This window comes from Astatotilapia calliptera, chromosome 7 (assembly GCF_900246225.1).
Source record: "Astatotilapia calliptera chromosome 7, fAstCal1.2, whole genome shotgun sequence".
Taxonomy (NCBI): Eukaryota; Metazoa; Chordata; class Actinopteri; order Cichliformes; family Cichlidae; genus Astatotilapia; species Astatotilapia calliptera.
The window spans coordinates 33,398,848-33,425,979 of NC_039308.1; the positions used below are offsets into that span (position 1 = coordinate 33,398,848).

At 41.1% G+C, this 27,132-nt stretch overlaps 1 protein-coding gene across 6 annotated transcripts in view; it reads right to left on the reverse strand.

The window, feature by feature from the left end:
* Nucleotides 1-27,132, reverse strand: part of tjp2a (tight junction protein 2a (zona occludens 2)) — a 45,528-nt gene continuing 18,396 nt past the window's right edge. For 3 of the 6 annotated variants that reach the window (XM_026174439.1, XM_026174440.1, XM_026174444.1), the window contains 24 exons: nt 25,245-25,298; nt 18,448-18,572; nt 18,196-18,298; nt 16,926-17,688; nt 15,526-15,629; nt 13,284-13,437; nt 11,924-12,035; nt 10,158-10,288; nt 9,971-10,055; nt 9,670-9,820; nt 9,419-9,527; nt 8,919-9,138; nt 8,475-8,659; nt 8,278-8,373; nt 8,088-8,167; nt 7,073-7,283; nt 6,456-6,556; nt 6,140-6,361; nt 5,929-6,018; nt 5,068-5,289; nt 4,814-4,828; nt 4,481-4,558; nt 3,252-3,337; nt 1-3,153 (listed from right to left, as the gene is read on the reverse strand). In XM_026174439.1, coding sequence (XP_026030224.1) covers nt 2,997-3,153; nt 3,252-3,337; nt 4,481-4,558; nt 4,814-4,828; nt 5,068-5,289; nt 5,929-6,018; nt 6,140-6,361; nt 6,456-6,556; nt 7,073-7,283; nt 8,088-8,167; nt 8,278-8,373; nt 8,475-8,659; nt 8,919-9,138; nt 9,419-9,527; nt 9,670-9,820; nt 9,971-10,055; nt 10,158-10,288; nt 11,924-12,035; nt 13,284-13,437; nt 15,526-15,629; nt 16,926-17,688; nt 18,196-18,298; nt 18,448-18,572; nt 25,245-25,289 — 3,645 coding nt within the window. In that variant the 5' untranslated portion in view covers nt 25,290-25,298 and the 3' untranslated portion in view covers nt 1-2,996. Of the gene's footprint in view, nt 3,154-3,251; nt 3,338-4,480; nt 4,559-4,813; nt 4,829-5,067; nt 5,290-5,928; nt 6,019-6,139; nt 6,362-6,455; nt 6,557-7,072; nt 7,284-8,087; nt 8,168-8,277; nt 8,374-8,474; nt 8,660-8,918; nt 9,139-9,418; nt 9,528-9,669; nt 9,821-9,970; nt 10,056-10,157; nt 10,289-11,923; nt 12,036-13,283; nt 13,438-15,525; nt 15,630-16,925; nt 17,689-18,195; nt 18,299-18,447; nt 18,573-25,244; nt 25,299-26,061; nt 26,240-27,132 lie in introns of those variants that run through there. The other 3 variants (XM_026174443.1, XM_026174441.1, XM_026174442.1) reach the window with 3 other exon arrangements.

Genomic DNA, 27,132 nt, shown 5'->3' on the forward strand with positions numbered 1-27,132 from the left:
TCTGTGACGTTTGGTTTATTTTTGTTTGAAAAGTAGTTAAAACTGGACCAGTGGTGGAGTCGACCTTTTCTCAAGTATAAATTTAGAACAGTTTTTTCACTTGACTGAAGTACACACTTACTTGCTTCCATAGGAATAAAGAGGGCAGGTAGTAGTCACATGCTGCTGACAAAAAGCAAGTGTGACCACCTCTATATTAGCTGTGTTTTAACACAATGTCACAATCTTGCCAGTGGATTCACCCCAAGGTCAGTGAGCACTCACTGCACTGCCAAGAGCTTCCTCTGAGACTCCATGGGCCTCGTTTAGCACATTAAATTTTAGTGTTCATGACAGTTCAGTTAGAAAAAGGCTGAATAAGTATGGCTTGTTTAGATGGGTTGCCAGTAGGAAGAGTAGTCTTCTCTCTAAAAGGACATGACAGCACACCTCAGGTTTGCAAAGCTTCATCTGAACAAACTGATCTTATCATTGGTCCAGAAGGCTTGCAAAGTGATCCATAATGCACACAGCCAGATTACCAAACACAGCCTCATACAAACTGTCAAGCATGGTGGTGGAGGGGGGATGATTTTGGCTCGTTTTTCAGCCACAGGCCTGGGCACCTTGCTGACCTTGAAGTCCTCTCTGTACTAAAGTATCAGAGTCAAATGTGTCAAATGTGAGGCCAGCTGACATCTGAAGACAATGAGCCCAACACAGCAGCATTTCTAAAACAAAAGCAACCCAAAAGCAAAGGTGGAACATGACACTCTGAACATGACTTTGTGTAAAAAAACAAAACAAAAAAAACATTTATTAGATTTTCCCAAGAGACTGTTGTGTAACACTCAGGAGACAAAACAAAACAAGCAAATCATAAAATAACATTTAAGAGAGACTGATAAACCAACATGATTGTCACCACATTCCCCAAACAGTAGCGCACAAACACTGAACTGAATCAAGTGTATGAATATATATTCAAAATTTTCAACAAAAAAAAGAAAGCATCAGCAATAAAAAAATAAAATAAAAATGTGATTGTCTCTGATTGCCAGCAGCTAATAAAGAAACATAGCTCAATCACAAGTTGTCTGAACGCCTCGCTCGTGATACACTTTTTAATGAAATCTGTGACGTCATTTACACGCTGGTCTAACACAGAAATGCTAAACAGGCAGCTGCACAGCTTCCCCATCTTATCCAAGAGCCCTGCATTCGCCAAAAGTCCTAAATTTAAAAAAAAAAAAAAAAAAAAAAGAAGGGGGGGGGGGCGCAATCTTTTGGTAATTATTATGCAATGATGAGATACAGATGCTGCATTCATGCAATCCATCTGAATCTCCTATTTCTGACTTCGCATCTCTTCAGTGACTGCAATGCTCTTCTAAAGCAAAAGCAAAGAACAAAGGAAAGATGTTTCCAGTTTAAATCTACTCGTGTATTTCGACTGTGTGCAGTAACTGTACTGAAAATACTTTCCAACCTCTGCTTGGTTCAGTTTACAACAGCAGTTAAAACAAAACAAGTGCTTTTTAGGTAGAAGCCTTTATCTCCCGAGCTGAAATCAGAGCTGCAAGGCACTTGGGAATAAGCTGCTTCCCAGACTGCACAGCTCACACAGCGGCGTGCTGCAGACGCAGGCGTCCACTTTGGAATGTGTAGTTCAGCAGGGGAGGTGCGATTAGAGGACAATTAACACCAGAGGAGCGTGCCCGAAGCATGTGGCGCCTCACAAAAACGCACAAAATTGGTGAAAAAGCTGAGGTGCAGTCCACAGAACTGTAACAGTGATTTGGGCGTTTGCTCGCTTCAGTTTCAGCCTCGTGTATTCACCATCACAATGTAAAAAAACTGCACGGTGTATCAATAACAGGCATTAGTTGTATTTTTACAGTGTTTTTAGCTGGTTTTAATTTTACATTTGTTACATTTTTATTGTGTCCAAAAGGTTTGCACCTGCTCCACGCGCAGCACTGATGGTATTCGGCAACTCAGTGGGATCAACAGCTATGCTGGGCATTGACTCCTGGTCCAAATCCTGACTTCTGCCTGTTTGTCAACTCACTTTGTAAGGATTGACCATACTAAAAAAAACAAAAAACAAACAAACAACAAACAGCTCATACAGCAGCAATTTGGTGACGATTGCTGCTGTATGTACCATGTCATGGTGAAAATAACATGGTGCATTTTCACCATGTCACAAGGCAAAAGTGATGTCAACCCATCAAGACTCAAAGGTCAACAGAAACAGATCACCATCCATCAGGATTTGGCCCAGAAGCTGATACCCAGCAAACCACAGAAAACAGCAGATGTTATGAAGAATGGGCAGATCTGCAAATACTCACTCTTTGCATAAATTTACCAGTAAAAGTATTCAAAGCGCATCACATATATAATCTAAATGAAAAAAAATGTGCCACTGCCAAACTTTTGGCCTCGACTGTTCATCAAGTTTCAATTCATGTATTCATACTATATTCATACTTTTGTGTCCCACCTGCAGAGGACCTAAGCAGCAGAGCATGAACCTTAAATTTAGGACACAATTGCGCCATTATAGTTAATTTGCATTGCTGTGTTTTAAGTTCATGAATTTTTCTTCTGTTCAAAAAGGGAGTATAAAAATGTGACGTCTCCAGCTGTTTGAAATGGCTTCAAGTGACGTGTTTACATTTCTTTTATGCTTCTTATCCTTCCAAACATTGGGCGTTTTACTGTGTGATGGTGACACACGGTAGGCACAAACTGAGTCCCGGAATAAAGGCGGGAAAATAAAATATAGATCACAGACACCAACAGAATATTCACATTGAAACATCAGCTGTGCACAGTTTCTGTAACGGCGAGTGGCAAAGGTAGACCAGAGATATCTGTGTGCGTTTGTGTGCGTGGGGCACCACGCTTTCTGCACAACAAGGGACGCGAAAAGTGTCTGAAACTGACGACACGACAAGAAGTTCGAAGAGTTTTGATCGGTGATGATGTCACTTCCTGCTTTCCCAGCCTTACAGCTCAGTGTCTTTGTATTTCTGGGGGTTGTAATATCCTCTCTTGGTCTGGTCGGCCAGCTGGCGGCGGTAGTCGTCCTCGTCGTCCTCGTGTCCTCTCGACTCAGAGTACGGCGGCCTGGAGGGAGTCTGTGGCTCGGGGATGGAGCTTGAACTGGACACACACAAACACACACACCACGGGTCATAAACTTGCATGTTTATAAAAATAGAACATTTTTTATGATGTCAGAGATGAGGCTCTGCTCTCACCCTATTGGCTGAGGACGGCTGAGGTTGGGTTTTGGCAGCTTCACTGGGACAGCGTAGAGATCTGGATGCTTCTGGGCGATTTCCAACTGCATAAAGAGAGGGACAGACCCAGATATGTCAGATCTAATACAAAAAAGTAAAGAACAGAAATAAAATATCCTACTATACCCAGACAGGCTGCAAGTGTATCTTTCTTTAGTTGAAGGATTTTTAGTTCTACCTTAAAACAACACTCTTAAACCCCGGTGAACATTAAACCATCTGGAGTGCTGCTTTTTTAGAGTAAATAGTAGGAGGACAGACGCTGCAGTCCAAAGTTCAACTACTGTGAGGGGTACTGTAATAATATTAATACATCTATACATTAATACATAGTCAGAATCTACCTTGCCTTGTAAATCAAGGCAAGGTAGATTCTGACTATTACAATTTACAAAAAAATTATGTTGAAACATGCAAACATCAAAGGAAATACAGAGCTTGTACAATACTGATGAGCTTGGAAGTGACTGTTTCCACTGAGAATATTATTGATGAAACTTCAGTGAACAGTAGGCTGATCAACTGAAAGATCAGATGCATCTCTTAGGTCCTGTTTCAGGTCTTTGCTGGATTCTTTTCCTATTTCTTAACAAAATGTCTTTACATGACAGATGCTGTTTTCTCATTTATTTTTTGGTTCATCCTGACCAATGGCAGGTTTTTAGGAATCATCTTGTTGGTGCAAAATTATTTGATTCCTATCAAACTCTTATCTTTGGGATTTTTTGTAAATTCAGCCCAAGAAACAGGAACAAAGTGCCTATTGGTACAATTAAAAACTTGTTCTTTGCAAAGATTGCCAAGTGTAGACACGTGATGATTCACAGGTAAGACTTAAGTGGATTAAAAAAAGAAAGAAAAAAAGTTTCAAAACAGCAAGATGGTGACAGACAAAATGCTCAAGGCTTCAAAATGAGTCCACAAACCAATTTATGTTGGACACAGGCATCTTTATGTACATTTCATGGATCTGACTGAACATCAGAAAATGCTTTTAGACACTGGACTTGGATATGGGAATGTCAGGATTGTTTTAGGACAGACGGGGAAGTAAGAGGAACTTTAAATGCAGCTTTCTATAAATCTGACAGGATTCAACTGCCAAAAGTCAACTGAAAGCTCCCTGCTGTGTCTGTTCCTGCTCTGAAGTTTACAGCTGTACCATGAAGAAAGACAGCACTACTGACTCGAGCGTTTTCTGCCTCCTGTAGCTCCAGGAGCCTCTGAGCTCTTGCCAGATGGTCCATCTTCTCAAACGCTTTAATCTGGAAGAAAATAAAAGTGAAACTTCAATTTTTGATTTAAAAAAACAAAAACAAAACAGCATAGATGCCACACGTCCACTCACATGGTGTAACTCACAAGGAAGTGATTGTCAGATGAAACATTTACAGACAAGAGTGTCTGTAAATACGCAAATACATAATGAGATTTATTAATGGGAACATTTGTGATGCATGACGAGCTGTTGTGGATTTGAAGGGAGGGTTGGAAACACGTGTTGGTAAATTTGTAGTTACCTGGTCACCCATTTTCTATTTCACATTAGATGCAGAGAAAGTAAAAAAAAACAAAAAAAAAACAAAAGGAGGAGAAGGGAATAAGTTTGATATAATACCAGAGTGAAATCTTCTAAAGCAAGGGAAGAAAGAAACATAAAAAAGTCTGACTTTTTGCCCCAGATAGCTGCCTTGTTGGTATAAGAATAAAATAAAAAAATAATAAATTTAAATCATTATATATTTAAACATTTAAATCAATAAATGAGTCTAACCTTGCCCAGGAAGGATTTGTTGGCGGGGTCCTCCACTTCGTCGTCTTTCCCCGGACTCTGATCTTCTGACGACTGGTTCACTGGTTGGCGGGCGATAGTGGGCTTCACAGGCTTCACGGGAGGGGGAGGCGGCTTGTTTCCGCCCACTGCGTCGCTGCTGATGGTGCTGCTGGAGTGTGACTCGTAGCTCCGTGTGGAGTCAGTTCGAGTCTGAGCACGAACCTGAAACAAACAAACAAACAAAAAAAAGAACCATTTGTGATCATTTGCTCAACTACAGGATGTGATTTGTTGTTTTTTAAGGAAGAGCCACTTCCAAATATAAGGCAGGCAGGAGTTTTGAACATTTTTATCAGCTTAGTGTGAGAAAGTTTATTTCAGTCACAGCTGGTTTAGGCAACAAAAGGTGTTTTTCCCCCTCATCTTCAGTCCCTTATATTTGCAGGTACATATGTGCATATGTGGAAAGAAACATCAATTAGAGGAGGAGTACAAGGTGCAGGTGGGTTCCAAAGCGGCTTGCAGAGGAAGTACCAAATGAAGCAATTTAAATAGATCCTCCTTTATTGGATGCACTCTTAACTGATGTATAGAAGGGCAACTTTATTCATCTAGATTAGAGTTTTTGTTATTTATCAAGAAAAAGTTCTGAAAATGGACACCGGCACTAAATGAAGTCCAAAGAAGACAGTTCTACCCTCAGACATTTCCAGCTTGGTTTGAATCAGATCTGATGGTACTTCGAGTCTTGCCAAGAACTGAAAGGTCTAAAGACTTTAAATTGAGATGCAGCTTGAGAGACCACAAGAAAGTGTAGCGACAGTGATGTCTGACGGGAGGAAAACAGGGAGAGGTTCTCACCTTTGGGGGTTCAGGGACGAAAGAAGGGGGAGGGCTTGGCTCTCTGTTCACCTCTCTTCTCATACGTACACGGGGTTCAGGGTGAGGCCGCTACACAAACACACGGCACACAGAGAAGGGTCACAGGGGTTGGAGTAGATATTTTAACAGTGATGATGATGGATTAACAACGTTGGGGAAAAGAAGAGTGTCTATCGGCAGACACGCCCACCTCGTCGGGCAGTACAGGTTCTGATGATCGACCGATGGCCGACACGGGCTGGGGTTCATCCAGTGTCTCGTCCAGCTCATTGTCAGTGTACGCCCCGCCCTCGTCCGCTGTGTCATCGTAGTCGCTGGTCATCCGGCTGTCCATGCTGAGGTAGTCACTCATTGCCGACAGGTAGGACATGCGGTCGTCTTGGAGATCTAGGTCCTCCTCTGAACCATCCACCTGAGGAGAGAAAGTAACAGCAAAGCGAAGGGGTGTAAGAAACAGTCAAATTCACACAAAAACAAGTGGTCTGCAGAAGTTCACTGACACTCACCTTGCCCTCGCACACCCACACAGCTTTGTCTTGCTGCTCCCGAATTAAATCTTTCACACTGCCATACCATGCGTCATTGGCCGAGTTCAAGTCGATGGTGTCTAACAGACAAAAAACAAAACAAAAAATTCTTAAAAGAAAAAAAATATAGGAAGAAAAAGATTTCATAATACTTAGTACTGTCAAAGTTAACATGACAATACCACGTCAACGCAAATTCCTTTTAACGCCTCTATTGGCTTTTTGACACGCGATTAACGCATGTGGGCTCTGTGACCTGTAGATCGGGTTGTCTGGAAGTGGTTTCCTCAGTTACATTGTGGATGGTGAGTAGAAATGGAGAAAGAAGCGAATTGTTGCGTACATTCAGTGTATTTTATGAGCATGCAGTACCTCCGGGGGTTTTCTCAGTAGTAGTTGTCATTATTTGGATTGTTGCAATAATTATAAGCATAAATGTGAATAAAGTATGTATATTTTCCGCCCCATGCTGGTAAGAATATTAGAAAAATGAAAACTATCCTGTTAAGGGCAGTTACAGTTGATTAAAAAAAAAAAAATCTGATTAATCACAAGTTAACTACGGACAACCATGCCATAAATCACATAAAACTCACCCGTGAAAAGGTGTGAACAGCTCTTTTTCAGCCTAAGGGCCTGCTCATACAGTTTGCGTGCGCTGCGGTTGGATCCGGGTATGAGGCGGTTTCTCATGGTCTTCAGACCTTGTTTGCTGTCAGGGTTCAGGAAAAGGACGATGGGGTACCACTGAGTGTAATTCAGGGTGTCCACAGCTTTGGGAGTCACGTCCAGCAGAGCGTGACGGTCCTGCAGGAGAATAATAAAAAAGAAAAACATGGTTATATGTCGGATGATGAGTAATAATTGCACAGAAATCTCTGTTAGTCACTCTCGACAGCTGTTCATCTGAGCCACTTCAAACTGCAGGTGAATTTCAACTATGACATTGTCTCTTTTAGCAGTTTATTTGGTTACTATGGACTTTGGGATATAAAGGTTGTTTTGATGTAGAGGAAGTTGAAATTCTGCACAAAACGGCACTAAAGCATGTAAAGAAGCGCTCTATGATGACTTGTTTTATGGAAGGTAATAAAGGGTAATAGCTGGAAAGCAAAATCTCAATTAAAATTAAATTTTGATTAGCTGACCAGAACAGACTAACAACCCTACCCTATTTTAATTCTTAGCCCTCAAACAGGTGGATGAAACTATGAGGTCAAATCTTTTATAAAAAAGATCACTTAGTCTAAAATTCAAATGGGTTCCAACAAACATGGCTGCACAAGTTATTCTTTAACTCTTTCTTCTTAGATGCTCCACTGTTGGCAGATTTTTATGCTTCTGATGCAACAAATCCCTTTGGAGTTTTGATGCAACTCCAAAAGGATCCACCCAAAATTACGCTGGGGATCTTTGGCTTGATATCTGAAGCTTTATATTTTTGAGCCACTATTATTCAACTCTGGTTTAATGGTGTTTAGGGGACATAAAAATAAAAAAATTGGGGAAATAATAAATTGTAACAATATAAAATGGGTGTTGCGCACTCCCATAACAGCCACTGCACTAGTGTTCATACAGCGTCATTATCTTCTAATGATTATACCATACCTGTTCAATGATTTGCCGGATAGAGTTCAATCTCACCACCCCCGAGGACTTCTCACTTCCTGCATCCTTGGGCTCAGTTTCTGAAAGAGGAGATAAAAACCACTCACAAACAAGAACAGAGTAAAGAAAGCCTACAGAAATCTTTTTCTGTTAGTGCTAATGTTTATTTACAGGCGGTCGTGATACTTACTAGCAATGACAAACTGATCAGGAAGTTCAGTAGCCAGTTTTTCGTTAACCACGTCAGAAATGGGCCCAAATATCACCACCGGTCTCCTGAAACCAGCTAAATGAAACAAAAAGAATTAATTCAGAAGTCCTGGCACAGCGAGGACCTCTGCAAAATGCCTCAGGTAAAATTGCAGGGTGAAAGTGTTTCCTGGATACCTTCACGTAATACCACTCTCTCGTAGGCGGGGAAGCGTGTAACCGGAACGTTGCCCTGGTCGTCTCGACTCTTGCGCAAATCTTTCTTCTTTGCAGCTCTTTGGCCCCTCATCCTCCAGAAGTCTCCTCTGTCATTGCCCGATGCAGCCCGTGCAGCATTCTGGACGTTAGCCATTTGCTCTGCTCTGATATCGAAAACAAGAAAATATATGACTTTGTCTAGTTAGACTGCTCACACGATGATATGCAGATTTCTTACCAGCGAAAGAACATGTAAAATGATAAAATATCCAGCCAAATCCTTAATACAAAAAAAAAAAATTAAAAACTTGAAATATTTATATTTAAAATAAAAAAACAACAACAAAAAACATAGCCATCACGTTCTGATAGCCAGCAGGGGGCAGAAAGGCTGTCTGCACAAAGATGATCATCATTGCATACCTGCTCTTGTTGGGGATGATTCCCTTTTCTAACAGCTGGTTGTTTTTGTCACTACGGATTGCCAGCCAGTTGCCGAGTTTGCCATCATAGAGTGTGTCCGTCACTTTGAAGATCTCCCCCCTGGAGAAAGGAAGGCTCTGCGGGGCCTCCTTCTCATATTCAAAGTGGGTTCTAATGAAGAAGGAGTCGCCTCTGCCAGATGCTAAGACATCTTTATACACTGGCAAAAATAGAAGAAAACAGAAGCTAAAAATACCCCCCCACCATTATTTGGCATCCCACATGGCTCAAATTTGGGCCTCTTGTTTTTCCTCATTCATCCATTATCATAAAAATAAATAAATTACAGGAAATAGAAAAGCAAGCAAGCCACTGGCTCTTCATACAAGACTACTAAGACTTTTTATCATATTCTGTGTGTGTCTATGTGATATACTTTAACACAGGACGGTTTTGGCATTAGTACTGTTTGCGCAACTGTTCTTTATCCAGTCCAGTACCTTCAGGCTTGCTCTGTGCAAGAATGGTAACTTCCTCTCCTTTAGGAATCTCCAGGAGGTAGAGAACAGCATCTTCACGCACCATGCCTCTGAAGTCTCTGTTGTTCACCTGAAGCACACAATAGGAAATAAAATGAGAAATCTGGCCTGATATATGTCTCAAAGACGAAGCTTCTGTCTTTTTTCTCCAACTTCAGACACAGCACTCTTGTGTGTGCAGGGTTTAAATGTGGAACTAAAACATGCTGTACCCTCATGATCTGATCTCCTGTCCGGAGACCCTCCTGCTCTGCTGCACTGTCCTCCTGAACACCGGCGATAAAGATGCCGACATCATTTCCTCCCGCCAGCCGCAGACCCACACTGTCACCTTTCTGGAAACGCACCATCACCGTGTTCGGCCTGCATTATGGAAACATGGAAACAACAGTTGACAAAGGTAGAGTCTATTTATGACGGAGACAACCAAGCTGGCTTCTTGTTTTTGAGTAAATTTGAGTTTGAGCAACTCAATTAAAACAAACAAACAAACAACAACTAACTAATACTGACCCGTATATTTCCAGGTCTTCTGCACTTGGCTTTAGTGGCACTTTAGGGGGAGCGTGAACCTTTGGGGCGACACTGGCAGCTGGTACTGCAGAAACAAAATCATTTACAGTCAGTATTCAATTCAACTGTCTGATTTGACTTATTTATTTTTTACAGTCTTGTATATTCAGGGCGAAATCATGTTTACCTGGTGGTGTCTCGGAGCGTGGCTCCTCCCTCTCTGCGTGCAAAGCAGCCTTATCTTCAACGTCTCTGTCGGCACCTCTGAATGGGGTCGGCATGGCACCCATTTTTGCCAGCCTGCTAGGCGGTTCCTCTCTAGTAATATCCCAAATTTTTGGAAAGTTTAAAAGAAGCATTTTACACATTTAATTCGGTTGATATAATTATGACTCCTTTTCCGGTTTGGTTTAATAACATGGTGGTTTTTCCGATATTTGATGTGACGGGCTGCCTGAGCTTCATGAAGCATAAAAACAGCATAATCCTACATTATCCTGATTTGTTTCTGGTGTATTTAATTCATTCGTAATAAATGACTGACCAAAGCAGAGCTCAATGCTTTTGTGTTATCTAGAATTAAGAAAAGCACAAAACAAAGCAACACTTAAAATCATTTTTTAGATGATTGTGGTTTTTGTTTGTTTGTTTGTAGAGCAGGCAGACAAATCTTTTGTTGTGAGGAAATGTTAATTATAATTCTTTCCTATGAATGAAAATGAGACACAAGGTCACAAGCAGTTGCCAAAACAATATAGACCCAGCTCTTCAAGGATTAAACTTTGTGTGTTTGCTTTTTGTCAGACTCAGAAACATTTGAAATGACCTATATAAAATTCCAGTTGATTTGGAGTCGTTGCCCAACCCAGTTCAGTTTATCTTCCACAAATCTTTGGAGCAGAGGTGTGTAGTGCAAATTGGCATAACCTGTGGAGCCACAAAATCTTCTAACTCAGTCAGGACCACGAAAGTAAAAGAAGAACTTTATTTCTGCAGTAAGATTTGGGAGTACAGCTCTGTTCTTAGACTTTCCTGTCCTTCCATATGCACGTGTGTAGTGGAAATCCTGAGATGGGGAAAGCAGCAGTTGCAAGACCAACTAGTCCAAAACAGAGCAGGCATGGATGGCAGATATGACATGAATAAGCACGAAAAGGAGCACGGGTGGATGGGGGTTGCAGCTTTTAGATGCAGCAACGGTAGCAGGCTAAAGCAAGTTAAACAGGATTCTCTACAAGACTGAAAAACAGGATGTTCAGGAAGATATCGGTTGAACCATTAGTTTATGTGGGCTAGCACTGAGATCAGCTGATATCATAGGAATGTGACTGAGTTCAACTTGGTGAACCGAATGAACACTGTGCTCGACTTCATGAAAAATAAAAAGGGTCAAACAATAAAGGAGGGGCTAGGATTCATACTAGGATTGGTGTCATAGACACCAATATCCTTGAAAAGGTCAAACGGCCAAATAAATAGGTACAGTTTGTGTTAGGTTCCTAATTGCACATTCCTGGTGATGGCTGCCCCTCCCTGAGCCGATGCTGCCAGAAATCTTTTCCTGTTAAATTTCCTTCCCGTGATCACCCAGTGCTTGTTCATAGAGTATTATCTGATTGTTGTATTCTTTTTCTATTTTTCCCCCTATAAAAATAAAACTGAAATCGCATTTTCTGATTTCACAGGAAAGCAGATTCCCAGACCTCCCTCTCCCAAGCCTGGAAGACGCAAAGGAGTTCCCAAGCAAGCAAAGAGACAGTCTCAGCATGTCCCAGGTCTGCTCTGGGGTCTCCTCCCTCCTGATAAGACATGCCCAAAACACCTCAGCTACATGCCATCTGGTTCAGAGCATCGTACAGATGTAGTCTCTGAGCCCTGAGGCTGAGAGGAAAAGCTCATTAAAAGCTTTTACAGCTTGAAATATACCAGAATTGGCCTTTAATGATAGTGTACCTGGGCTTGTCTCGAAGTCTCTCATTGGAGGAATGGGAGGAGAGGTCAGAGTGGTGGGCCCGTCTGTCATCCTGTGGAGAATAGGAGCGGTACGACTCGATCTCAGAGATATCTGAAACACACAAGGATGATGAAAAATATCACAACTCCTGTGAAACCACACAAGAGTCAAGCAGCTATGGGGGTGGGGGGTGGGGTCCTCTGTGTTCAGGTAGTAAAGCCTATAAACTTTATCAGAAAGAGTAAAATGCTGCATCTCTCCTTGGTGCTTCTTTGTTTTGTAAATTACATAACATGGCCTTTGCTCGGCTCAAATGGCCCCTGGGTCATGAAAGCGGGGGGGGCAACACAGCTCTCAGACAAATGAAGGTCAGAGCACTGTTCCCAGATGAGTAGCCACACCAATTAGATATGCAAATACCAGTTTCTGGGGTTACAATGATGATGAGGAGCACTAAAACTCAACAGGATGTTTCAATGTTAGCATTCAGGGTGTGGAAGCTAGACTGCACTTCTATGTTATACTCCAGGGCAGGGAGGAATAAGCACAGTAATACCATTACAAAGTAAAATTACACATGTGCACTTAAGGTGATTTGTACCTGTCAGACCTCAAAATCCTAATTTTTTCAGTCAGTCGGTCCCTATTGTCCTCAAACAGAATTACAAAGAAGGGTGCTGGATGGTAGAAACCAGAAGGCTGCAGCGGTGCGAACCTTAACATAATGAAATTCTGTCATATCCAGTAGCAGGATTATGATAGGGGATTAGATCACGCCGCTAGAGGCGAATGAGCACTTTCACACATGCACACGCGCACACACACACACACACACACCCCAAACCAGTCAAACTGGGTCACAAGTCTTCGTGCTATCCCCCCCTCCTCCCGGCAAACATTTGGTCAGTGAACAATCCACTCACACCACTTATCTCTATCCTTCCCGACCAATAACAGCATGCCATCTGGTCATGTGACAATAAAAACAGGTATAAAGGGGTGAGCAATAAGAGGGTGGAGGGGATGGTGATGATGTGCTGAATATGGTTAGCTCGTAGTGCTTTGTGGAATATGTGTATGTGAAATAATATTTAAATAAAACTAAAAGTTGATGTAAGTAAAGCCTTTATTTTAAGAATTAAGAACAAATTTGATTGACAGGTACAGAAACATTAATGGCATTAAGGTTTCCACAATTGATTCATTAGAAGTTCATAATGCAATGAGGTTTATATTTCTAGATATATATATATAAAATGATGAAGATGATGATGATCATGGAGATGATGATGGCCACTCGCCAGGTGTGCCTTTACACGGCATAGGACCTGCTGCTTTTCAGTTTCGAGTTTCTCTCACCGTCGAGCTCCGAGTCGCTGTCGACCATTGGCGGGATTCGGACCAGGATCTTCTTCCTGTCTCGCTGCACCACCAGCTGTAGCTTCCCGCGGGACTTCTCAATCAGCTTCCCGGCATCGCTGAGAGACAGGTTTTCTGTCACAGTCCCATTAATCTGACAGAGACAGAGGGGATTAGGAGATGTGCAGACGCTTCTCACTCACGAATCACACAAACAAAGCATGCAATGTTTTACAGTTTTTAAATATTTTGTACACTTAAAAAGGAATTATGCTTTTCCTAATGTTATATACAAACATCAACTATCACAACTACAAATGTTGATATTACACATGGTCAAAGGTTTAATCAGGTAAGCACATAACTAATCTCCGTGAGCCAAAAGCTCACTCGTGCTTCAGGTTGCTTTAAACAGTCAGTTTCAGATACTTTTTTTCTGTTCTTGACTCTGTATGATGTCATTGAGATGGGTGATCTTTAAACTGAACCTATTCGGCATATGTCCAGCTCCAGATTTTTGTTAAAGCTTAAAATAATCCTTATTTATTTTACACTGTAAAGATACAAGTCAAAAGAGGCAGAGGAGACAAAAGCAGCCATAAAGTAACAAAAACACAACAACAAAAATGGCTAGCTAAAGTAGAACAAAGCAATAAGGTAAAAAAAAAAAAAAAAAAAAAAAAAAAAAGAGCTCAATTAAATAGGGTAAAGAAATCAAACTGATTTACAACAGTCCACATAAAAGATAAAAAAAAATGACAGAAGCTAAAATAAAAAACATAAATAAATCAAAGAGCAAAAACAAAATACATTTTTTTGAAAACATTAAAACACAATTCAGAAATACCCCATGGAATAAAATAGCTCAAATTCAATGGTGGCTTACTAAATGCTGAAGTTAAATGGAAATGCAGTCCCTAAGTTCATCCTTTTAGCTTCTTCCACCCTCATTTTAAGACGACTGCCATTCACACAAATACCATTTAAAAACAGCAGGTTGTTGGTGCTTCTGTGCCAAACATGACCACACTTGGGACACCCCCCTCTCACTGATATCATACAGAGCAAACAGTAGGGGGAAAAAAAAAAAGTTTAAAACTGAGCTTTTAAAGCAGTGTGAATCCTGAGCGTTGGTTCACTGAGATTACCTTTACACACGCCGCCTTTGTTATTTGAAACTTTCAGAAATCTTGTTCATCTTGTTTAATATGAGACAAATGTAAAAGTGACCACTCTGCCCTGCCTCTGTGTGGCAGCTGCTTCTCCCAGGTGCTGATAGGAATGTGGGCGACTTGTCGACTAAATGTTTAATCGCTGCTGCCCTTTCTAGTACGAAATACTACTCTGTTAAACGCACGTTTCTTATTTTACACAATGGTACTTTTCTGCTAAAAGATGTTACACTTCCGCTACCCAATGTTGCAGCTCTGACTCTCTCTCAGTGGAAGACATAAACAAAAGAGACTGAAAGCAAACAGATGACAGCTGTGTTACAGCACGGTTTTGCAGCACTTTAACATAAAAGAAAGAAATTAGAGGCTGTTTGTCAGCTGTGCCTGGATACGGAATACAACCAAGCAACTGAAGCAGCAGAAACCAAGGTTACAATATACTAGCACTGACTTTGGTCAGAGACCCATCTACTCCTGGCAACCACTGGTCACTAGGGAAATAATTTATTTCTCAGCCTGCTCTTGATTGCTTCCGGAGCTGTAACTTAAGAAAGTGTAATGCAAACCAGAAATCGAGAATACTCACCTTCAAACTAAATTTCGCACCATATCACTGAAACCAACAACTTTTACAGAGTGTCTGTGTTGTCAGCAACCTACTAGTGAACAAGGCAACTGGAAAGTTTCAGTGCAGAGGTATATACAGCTTTTTGCAATCTTACTGAGGAAATACCAGCAAGCTTTAGCAACCAGCTGAGGAATACTCATTTTTCCAAAGCGACAGCTGGGCCATGGGGTCACAAACTAGTCATTAGTCTTGCGTGACTGCGATGTAGCCATCGATTTCACATCGACTGCCAACAACTGGTCAGGAAATACTCATTTCCCCTAGCGATCTGTAGTTGCTACGCAGTGTCTTTAACCCTGTGTGACCGGATCGTTTCATCCAAAGCGTGACCCATGATGCTGAGCGAAAGCCCAGTAAAATATAAATAAGGATTCATTTGAACTGTCAGAAATGGACGGTTAATGAGCAAAAAATAACAAATAAGGAATATACACCACCCTACCTTCAGAATAATGTCCCCTTCCTGCAGGTTTCCATCCTTGCTGGCAAGTCCTGTGCTGGTCATCTCTTTGATGAAGAGCTGGCTGCCCAGACGAAGGCCATATTCTGCAAAAACACAAATCACACATATATTTTATGTATAAATAATCAAACAAATATTTTACCTTATTTTACCCAACTCCACTTTAATTATATCTGACATTCACAGTCTAGATAACCTGGCATGACCGAACAAATGGAAAAATTAATCAGGTCACTTTTCGACCTCTGAAGGGTTTATTAACGGTCACTGACCAAAATGCCTCTGGACACATCTGTATAAATGATGCACTGATATACTAGGCTGATGTTTAAAATAAGAATTTACCTATAAGCACTGTGATCACTTTTCCAACTGTTCATTTTGTTTTATGCATTTCTGTGCCAAGTGAAGAAATTCACCTCAATTTAAAAATAAAGCCAGTAAACAGCAAGCGCCAAACTGATGAATGGTACAAGCCATTTTATCTGCTGATATGCTGAAATCAGCTGGTGGTGATGTATGCTGACATGGCCGTGCCTCCATTAACTCTCTCTCTCTCGCTAGAATTGCTTGAGTAAACAATTAAACGTACAATTAGGACATTTCCATTTTGCATCCATTTAATAAAACCTTCAAATAAAGTGCATCCTTTCCTCTGCTTAACATTTATCAAATTTGTTGCCAATTGTTTTTCTTGTGGCAGACACCACTTATTTTGTGCTAAATGCAGGAGGGGGTTTCTTTCCCAAATAGCTGTACAGGTTTTATTTACTTTTTTATGATATCAAAGATACTTAGAAATGGGTAACAAAACTCTAGTCAGGACCACTTAAACCCTTGTTTTGGGATCACCATGCCCTTCCCTGTGCATATGAAGGAACCCCCTACTACAGAACAGAGCAGATATAAATGGCAACAGATATGAAATTAAAATAGAAACAGAAAAAGGAAGAGCTGGGGCAGGAGTCAGGTTTCCAATAGGCTTGCAGATGCACAAGTGCTATTGGCAGCTACCTTTGTGAGATTTGCCAAATGGTTGTGTAGAAGGGTATCAGCTGAGGAAGACACCAGATAACCTGGTAGGAAAGCGGTTAACCTTTCTATGTTGAATAATAAACCACTCTATATGTCAGATAAGAACCTAACTGAGTGATTCTCAAACTTCTTCTTACCATCTTAGTTCAGAATTGGGAAAAAGTTCACAACCCTCCAACATAGATTGTTTTGTTATTTATTCATTAACATAAAAATAGGATTTAACCTGAATTTTAGTAAAGGTTAGCTTTCCGTGCCACCCACAGAGACTGTAACCCTTTTCATTTAAGGTGAAGAGAACCATTCACATGTTTTGTTTATCTGACAGACTTTTAGCATCTCACCTTCGTTGGGATGGTTTTTCAGCAGTAGCACATTCACAGGTTTCTCCAGCGGCTCCAGATCCCGGGCAGGGCGTGGCAGAGGGAGGGGCACGGCAGCAGGTGACGGTGTGCGTTCAAGGCGGTCCCTGCTTGCACTTCGCTTTATTGGCTCGTCATATTTCCGCGGCTCATTTGCGATGCGGTCAAGTCCTCGATCGTAGCTTTGATCGCGGCCGCGGCCTCGTCCTGGACTGTCACGCCTGTAGCGCAGATCGGGGCTCTCGTTGCGGTCCAGGGCTCGGTCGCTTCGGTAGCGTCGGTCGGGGCTGTGGTCGAGGGCTCGATCGCTGCGGAAACGCCGATCAGGACTGTAATCTCGGTCTAATGTGCGGTCACTGCGGTACCTTCTGTCTGGGCTGTAGTCACGGTCAAGCGCATGCTCGCTCTTATAGCGGCGATCTGGGCTGTACTCTCTATCCAAAGTGCGGCCTCTGCTGCCATCTCGCCGGTACTGGCGGTCCGGGCTGAGGTCTCTCTCTGTGCTCCTGCCACGTTCCCGCCGGTCATAGTCACGATCACGTGTGTGGTAGCCGGAGTCCATGTAGCCGCCTCGCTCCCTCTCCAGGCTTTGGTCCCGGCCTCCGCCACTCCTAGCGCTGTACACGCTACGTCGGTCTTGATCATAGTTGTAGTCATCATTGTAGTCATTGTTGAAGACTCTGTCGTCAGGTGATGGCTGACGATTGAGCACATTGACTGGAACCTTTCTGGGCCTCTTGACTGTCTGAATTTTTCCATAAAAGCACAAACAGATCCAGTTAAGAAAAATCCTAATTCCTAATGTGAAGAGTAGATTCTTTTTTAAAAGAGAGATTGATAAGATAAGATAACCTTTATTAGTCCCACACGTGGGAAATTTGTTTTGTCACAGCAGGAAGTGGACAGTGCAAAAGTTATGAAGCAAAAATTAGAATACAATAAGAATAAATACAGTACACAACTGTACAGAATAGAATAAAATACTATATACAGTAGAATAAAATAGAATAAAATATACAATAAGATAAAAATAGAATACAAATGCTATATACAACTGAGTAAAAATACAACGATGCCAGAAAAGTATTGCACTTAGTGTTATTGCACCAGTGTGGATGTGTATGTTTGATCAGTTGGAGTCTTTGTTGTGGAGTCTGACAGCAGTGGGGAGGAAAGACCTGCGAAATCTCTCCGTCCCACACCGTGGGTGCTGCAGTCTCCCACTGAAGGAGCTGCTCAGTGCTTTACTTACAATTTTTGCTACTTTGCCACACTTCCTGAGGGTCTGGACAGCGAACGAGTGGATGGCTCCATCCATGGGGATGGCGTTCACCTGCACTACTCTGTCATTTTCACTAAACAAAAGTAAACACACAAGTTAATCCAACTGAAGTCAATTACATTTTTATTTATTTTATCAAGCTGTTACATCTGTTTTGTGAGTAGATTTATTTTGGAGTTTGTTTCTTTGGAGTAAAACCATAAAATAACAAATGGTACATACAACAACAATCCATCAGCTGGCCCTCCCTGCAGGACATCAGATACCACAATGGACGTCTCGCCAGTGTCCTCGTTTGGGTTATCCCGCCCTCCTGATACAGCAATGCCAAAGCCCATCTTCGAATCCTGAAAAGAGAGGAAAGATTTGTGAACTCAAAAACGCTCCAGCTACTCTCTATACAACTGGACATTGCACGCTGTGATTTTCGCACAATCCTAAGCAAGGCTAACAGTAAAACACCTGCAGAAATATCTACACGTGACCATAAACTGTGTTTGTGTAAAGTTGTCATGACACTAGAATTTCAAACTCAGCACAGACATACTTAATACCATTTATTTTATTTACATTCAGAGGGGTAGCGCTGAAGTAGGTTTGGTAGTGCTCTGCTTCTGATGCCTTTGCACCACAATTAACCTTAAGAGGTTAATATGTTCTCATTTTCGAACATATTACTTTTTAAACACATAATTTAACATGAAAACACAGTTTATACTGCACTAACATTACAGAAGGGCAGGACTTTTACTGTCATGCATCAGTTTACTGAAGCACAAAATATACTTGTTTATCCAATGGCCAGAAATAACAGGAAAATACCATTTAAAAAAACAGATTAGGCAACGCTGACTTACTGCCTTAATAAAATGAAGACCAAAGTCAACCCCCACAGGCCTGTTTTAAACCAGGAAAGACCCAATTTAATCCAATTGAGATGCTGTGGTATGATGAAATGAAAATGTTCTATTGGATGCAGGGTCAACAATTTTTCCTGGATGTTGTTTATATCTCATAAGCAGCTGAGGGAAATGTCTGATGGAGTTTGTTTCTGCTAAAGGAGGTTCTATGAATTCCTAAACCCCTGCTCTGTGTGACAGCATGCTCAATAAATACATCAAAAGTATCCATTTGTACATTAATAGTTTAGTTGGATTTTATGCGGCATTATTCGCGATTTAGTTCAAGAATAAAAAAAGAAAAAATCCAGGTAATGAATTCATAAACTTTTTTCCTCCAACGGTACATCATGAGGGCTCGCTTCATTGTCCCCTTGTGTTTTTAAGCTTTTGCGTGCGTGTGTGAGGTCCAATAATCCCAACGGTGTGTTTCAGCTCACACTGCATTATCATGGCTGTATGTGTATTGTACATGGTGATTAAAGGGATTTTGACTGACTGCGATTACAGCTCTGCCTGCTGAGAGCATGTAGGACTATCCAGCGGCTGAGCACCTGTACTTCAATACTATGTAGCTTTCTGAAATACTACATTGATGTTTCATAAGTAACAAGTGTCAGATTTTAAGCCAATCTAACATGTGAGCACTAACAGAAAGTTTAATTTAAATACTCTGTTTTTAAAGGCTGCTTAATTCTTCATGTTTCTGGGTTTCTCAGATTCTACCTGCCACTGCTCCAGCTTGCCCTGATGAGATCAGGTCAGAGATTTGCTGACCCTGTCTCTCTTTATCCCCTCCCTTCCATCTGTACTTAAAATACGAAATAAATAAATAAATGAATAACAAAAAAAAAACCAAAAAACAAAAAAACCAACAACACACTCTCTGGCAGATGGCTGTCGAGATAGAGGAAGGGTAAGAGTAAGAGCAGCAGTGGAGGGGGAGAATAGAGGGCTGCATCAACAAACTATGGCTAAAATATATCTTAAAAAAAGAAAAAGAAAAGGTTAAAATATAAAGTGTAATACAATTATTACATATATAAAAATGATAATGTAATAATTTTAACCCCAACCCTTCAGATCTCACATAAATGTCAACTCTCTCAAGGTTGCCTTCATCCTGACATGAAAACGCTCGACATTGTCTGATTTTTCCTCAGATTTCATAACTCACAGAATTTCTTCTACTCAAAAAACAAAAACACGTGCAGTTTGTAACATGAAACCAGGAATAATCCCCTGACTGAAACAAGAAGAAAGCCTGTTGCTGATTTGCATCGTTTCCACCAGTAGTTGAAGCAAGAGGGAAGATCTGTGGAGCCTGATTAAAAAAAAAAAAAAAAAAAAAAAGTCACCAGCTGCTCCTGCAGATGCCAATCTAAATAAGAAATCTTAAACCAATTTTATAATTATTAAGGAATATTTACAATGTGATATGGGCTGATTATTTTTCACCATCAGGTTGATGAAAGTAGAGCTGGTAACAACTTTTTGGGGGGGTATTCTTAAGTGAATTGTCTCTCTTTAAATACTCAGAACATGCTTTATTTTCTGATGCATCAGATCAACCATATTATACCCATCTTTACCCAAAACCAAGTTAATAAACGGTGTGTGGCCTGTTCTGCCTTTTCTTCTTCTTCCAGCTGCTCCCTCTAGGTGTAGCTCCATCTCCACCTCTAACATCCTCCTGTCACACCAACCCACTGCATGTCCTCCTTCATTATAACCATGAATCTCCCCTTTTTCCTCTTTGCCATCTTGTAAATCTTGCCTCCGTCTGAAGACGTTTACAGATATTTATTTAAATTGGATTTGATAAATGCATATTGACTGGCTGGCAGATGAGTAAAAACAAAGCAATAAATCCAGAATTCAGTTTGGGAATGTTTGACGACATCCCACTCATATGAAACACATGCGAATCCTGCTTTTTCATTATTAAGTGCATGCTACAGAGATGGAAAACAACGCAAGCAACTAAAGATTAACTGTGTGATCAGGATCACCTCCACCAATTCCAGTTGCTGAACTGAACCTCTGGATTAGGGCTGGGCCATATTATACCGTTCACGGTAATACTGGTATAATGTTAGGCAACGATAGGAAAATGAAATATCGCGATAGAATGGGAGTAAAACGCGCATGCGCAGTGCCTTTGTTTTCATACGCACATGGCCGATTGTTGAGTGAAACAGATGAACCAGAATTGGTTTGTAAAAATGGTGCAACTTCAGTGATGTGGTACTGGTTTGGTGTTTGTCCGTCAGCTACACGACAAAGCACATTTTTTTTGCAGAACATGCAAGCGGCCGTTGTTATTGTCGTATTTGTCGGACTAAGATGCTCTTAAATCTGGGAGTAATGTGGGTCCTAAACCCCCCTCTTCAGGTCAAAAGAACACTGCAGCAGCAATGAGAGTTAAAAACTGTCTAAATTCTTTCATCTTTAATAAAACGATCAGCATGCTGCTTTACCAGGTGTAACTATAAAGTTTAACTTCCAGGCATCCATGAAAACAAAAGTTATTACATTTAACGGAGTTAGAAGTTAGCAGGAAGCTAGCGGAAGTTAGCTCGCTAGTTTCGCTAGTTACCTAAGCATGATATAGCATGTTCTGACTGAGAGATTTCTGAAAAAAAAAATCAAACGTACAGCTCTGCTATCACTTCCAACATAAATGAAGACAGGAAACTAAACAGCAGTGACGTTTGTAGGGTTACTGAAGTTGGGCTAGCTGGTATATAATGATGTGCTACGTGATCGCTAGCGACACAGCTATGTTAGCATAACATAAACAGTGAAGCTGGAGGACGAACACTAACACTTTTCCACTTATAACAGTTTACGTGAAGGTTCTTCATGGTTAGAGACAAATGCAATCGCATGGCAGGATGCTGTAAACGGACCAAACTTCAGTCAGGAGAACAACTGAGATAATCCATCCACAATACGAGGTTAGTCATTAATATACTGCAACTACATGGGAATAGAGCCGCTGCCAGAGAATTCAACATTAATGAATCAATGGTACAGAAGTGGAGGAAGCAAGAAGAATGAGTTTAATAAAGTTTGATTTATCTCACTGCTTTGTTTCGCTTAATGTGCCTTATAATCCTGTGCACCTTACGGTCCGAAAAATGCATACTGCACACTGCAGTTTAATGTTGCAAAGCACCTCTTTTTAACTTCAGTGGATATTATACATGGTTATGCTCAGGATATGTCAGCCCATTTCTACTGGAAATGCCTTTTGGTTAAACTTTCAGCAAGGAATTTGCATTTGCACTGTTACATTTTTATAAAGCTTTAATGTACATAAAAACCAGCTTCTTGTTTAAGTGAAAATAAATGGAAGGTTGTCTTTTTGCGCTAGTAATGTTGTGGAGTTGTATTTTGTCTCGCATCAATTATATCGTCGGTTATATCATTATCGCAAATTTTCAAATATATATCGTGATAAATATTTTTGGCCATATCGCCCTGCTCTACTCTGGATTGTGTTTGTTCTTTTTGGAGCTTTTTAAATGCCATAATCTGACAAATGATATAAACTACTGGGCAGATATTGTACTACACGGTGTATTCAGTTTGCACTTTGTGCTGTATATACATGTCTGTGGATCTAGACTCCAGAAGTCATTTCTTTTTGGAGAAAAGGGTGGACGACTAAGTTACGAGCTGCAACCTACCTGAAAATGGAAATGTGGCTGAATGTTGCATACTGTAATAAATACCGTTTTAATCCCTTACAAGCAAAGTATGGGCTCTACCTTAGACCAAAAATCAAATAAATATCATATATTTAGACTCTGTGCTCCTTAAATGACATTAGAAATACTCTGAATATTTAAAGAGAGAAAATTCGGTTAAATAGTGGAAGGGACCAAAAAGTATAAGCACAAAGCAGAGTGTGACAGCTGGCTGTGGTGGGGTTGTGAGGGGGGGGGCTCACGCCTACAGCAGAGGACCTTTTTGCACAAAATCTGCTTTTCTGGCCTAAGTGAGCCACAGCACGCGACAATGAGCTCATCATGATGATTACCTAAGCTCAAATGACTTCCTGCGCTTACACAGTCACACACGTGACTAACATAACAGCAGCCAGAACCCTGGTCACTGGATGATGGTTAAACAAGTTGAACGAATAAACGATTAAAGATGTGATAGCTGGGAAAAATCAAAAAGTGGAACTGAAGTATATCTTCATTTTTAATAGTCACTGGATCATACAGTTTAGGATTCCTGGACTAAATTTTTCAATTGAGAAATAAATAAATAAATATTTTAACCTGGTATATTTATGTAAATGTATTTCTAATAAACTTAAGTTATTAATGATCAGAACATTGTTGAAAAGTAATCTAACTATGACCACATGTTAAACACTGAAATCTATTTTAAAAGGAACACATTACGCCAATTTCTGTTTCATATTTTTTTTTATTCTTGGACTCAAACCCTAAATTCAAGATGCCCCTTTGAGACCAACCTCTTTTTAAATAAACTTTCTTCTAATTGGCTGCCCCTCATCAACAAAACATTTGAACAGCTGGTAGGTGGGACTCACTCTCAGTGACATCATACAGAACCAGGGGAAAAAAATAAAAAATAAATTTGGCAACAGCCAATTTGCAAATCCCACATTGCTGCATTGGAGTAATGTAGATGTGGTCAAGACAACCTGCTAAAGTTAAAACCGATCATCTGAATGGGGATAATAGGTGATTTAACTGACTTTGAACGCAGCATGGTTGTTGGTGCCAAATGGTCTGGTTTGAGTATTTCAGAAACTGGTTATTTACTGGGATTTTCCTGCACAGTTAACTCTACGGTTTCCAGAGAATGGGCCCACAAAAGGGAAAACATCCAGTGAGCATCAATTCTCTGGGCAAAAATGCCTTACTGATGCCAGAGGAGACTGGTCCGCCACTTGGTACCAGCTGAGCATTGTTTAAACACGATAGCCTGAGTATTATTGCTGAACCTGTCCATCTCTTTATAACCAGTGTACCCATCGTCTGTTGTTACTTTCAGCAGGATAACATCCCATGTAACAAAATCATCTCAGGACACAGATTCCCATGTCTTGACCACCTCTTTAAGGTAGACTATAGACAGTATAAAAGATGAATGTTAGTTTTACTTTTCAGATATAAGTAACTTGGATGTGCTTTACACCTGCAGTCTTTTCAATGGCCACACAAAGCCAACAACTTTGGTTTCAAGTAAGACTTTGTGTTATATGTTATATGAGTTCTGTGGAAAACCAGAACTCAGCTCCTTTACTTTGTTACCTTTCTAAACAATTTCTTGATGTCGTCAGTCTCAAGTAGCACTGAATAAAATATTTAGTTGTAAATTATGGTCATCTTCAAAATCGACAAGGACAGTTAAAGCAGTCTTTAAGAAGCCTTGAGTTGCAATTGCCATCGCTATCTTGGTGTCTGACGTGATAATCCTTGTTTCTGATTCTTAGAATGAAAACTTACAGACTGGACTTCATGTTGTATTCAGTAAGACTGGAAACTAAGAGCTGAGCCCCTAAACTAATCAGGAAACTGTTTTTTGAGGGCGCAGAGCAAAACAGCCAAGCTGTGTTTTCCCAGGTAGCCTTCTCTACAACCACAGGTCACCAGCAGATCGCCATCTGCTGGCTATTAAAAAGAGTGCAGATTAAATACACTTATGACTTGGTTGTAAAAGCTAAATCCATCTTCTATACACACACACACACACACACACACACACACACACACACACACACACACACACACACACGTTTGAATTATACTCCCCCCTAGCTGCTAAAAGCTCCATGATCCATTACTCTAAGTTACTTAACCCCGAGTCAAGTATCATAAGCAGAAACATAAACATAACTGTTCTTGATGGTTTAAAACATAACAGCTCTGCTTGAATTTGGTCATTCAGAGTTCAGGGGAATGTCACTGACATCATTTTCCCTTCACTATCGGTTCACTTCAAAATATCAAAGCAATCAATTAAATGCATTTCCTGTGATCCACCGGGGTCAACAGCTCGGGCTTATGGAAAACATGTGCACGCTGTAAATGAGATGAGGTTGGGAGTGTCTTTAGGTGCAGATGGACTCACCCTATGCAAGGTCACGGTGTATTGCTCCCACACGGTCTCCTCCATGACCGGGTTCTGAGGAGAGAGAAGAAAAGATTACCACGGATGGGTTTATTTCACCGGACAGATTAATAATGTATTTTGTGATGTAACAACAAAGCTAGTTCATTAGCCCATGCTTCCTGTTGTTACACAACCACAAGAACAATGACAGCCCTCCACTGGGCTGTTTAGTGCAAGCTGTGAAAAGTAACTTCTGGCTTTTGTTGATTAGAAATGGATTTGGAACACTTAAGCATCAGTTTGCACTCTTTAAATAAGACAAAACAAAAAACTGTATGAAACAGGCTGTATGAGGAAGCCACCAGCAGGTCACACTAAGAAATACTAATTAAAAGACAGACTCAAACTGACAGAGTGAGGAAAAAACTGAAATAAAGTGAAATTGTTTAAAAGATGTTTCCTTTTTAAATAGATGCTGCCACTTTATTTATATCTGTTAGGAGACTAAAAACTCATTCAGTCCAAAGAAAATCCCAAAGTTGGTCAAAAACATGCCCTTATTTTCAACAACGACAAAGGCGATTTCAAAATATAAAAACACGAATGACACATCAATTTTTTTACACAACAAACATGGAGAGAGAAAAGGCAAACTACTTTATATCCGTTCACGTAAACTACCCGGAATTTTTTCACCCGTTAGTGCTACTTTTCTGCACTTCTGACATCCTCATTTCAAAATAAAACACGACCCAAACCATTAAAGAAACTCTCAGGTCATGCTGGCTGGCAAGACATCTGATCAAATTTAAGCTGCAATCAGAATAGCACTCACGAGCCCCTGCAGGATACGTATGGTCTTCACCGCGTGGGCCCATTTCCTGTGCAAGCTGAGGACCGTCTTCATCATTGGTGCTCAGTCTCTTTCCTTTCTGTGTCTCTCCCTGCTCACCGCCAGCGGTGCTCTGGCAGACTGATGTGCGCCACAGCCTCCTCCATGGCCACAGCTGCACAACCACCAGCAGCTCTCTCCCTGCATCTGCCCGCCCGCCCGCCTGCCTTTGACGTAAGAGGGATTCTGCTGGCCTACATTCAGCACAAATCCCACCGTCTGCAGAAAGTGTAAACACACAGGCACACCAGCTCCTGTGCAAGCACGCGGCGATCCCAACAACCTGAGAGTTCATCCACAAACGCGACAGCGGATCACTCGACGTATTCCGGCTTCGCCACGCGCTCGCACATCGAGATATATCGGGCACTTCCCAAAGTTTCAGAGCCAATTCTCACTTCACAGAGACAAACCCACAGTGAACGTTTGAGGAGTTCAAATCTGAGTTAGTACAATGGTTAGGATTTTACATCGTGGAAAGCGAAAAATCTCTGTGCTGCTGCCATTCCAGGCTCAGGCTTAGTGAAATGGGGGCATGACTCGAGCTGGCAGCACACCCATCATAACCCACTTTTTTGATCTTCTGGCCAGCACAGGAATACTTTAGGACCAGTGGCAGAAGCAGAGAGACCCCACAGTGGGGGGGAACAAACTCTTGGAGGGGTAGATTTTTTTTGTTTTGTTTTTTTTTTTAGATCTGGAAATGACCTTTGAAATGCCCATCTGGAACTTTATCTTAAACAGTTTTTCGCAAACCAGGCTCGTGTGTGTAGAGAGCAATGGATTGGAAACATACTGAGCCCAGCCTCAATAAAAAGGGGGAACATTTATATTGGAGGGGGGGGATATCACTTGACATCCATTTGCACCACAAAGGGCCAAACAGACTGCCATGTGTGAAGAGGGGAGACATATGAATGACTTAGAAATATGAGCGTGCTTCAGGCAAAGCCAAACCAATTTAAGTCAGAGTGTCTTTTTGTACTATGCGATTTGAACGTTATGGGTCCTCGC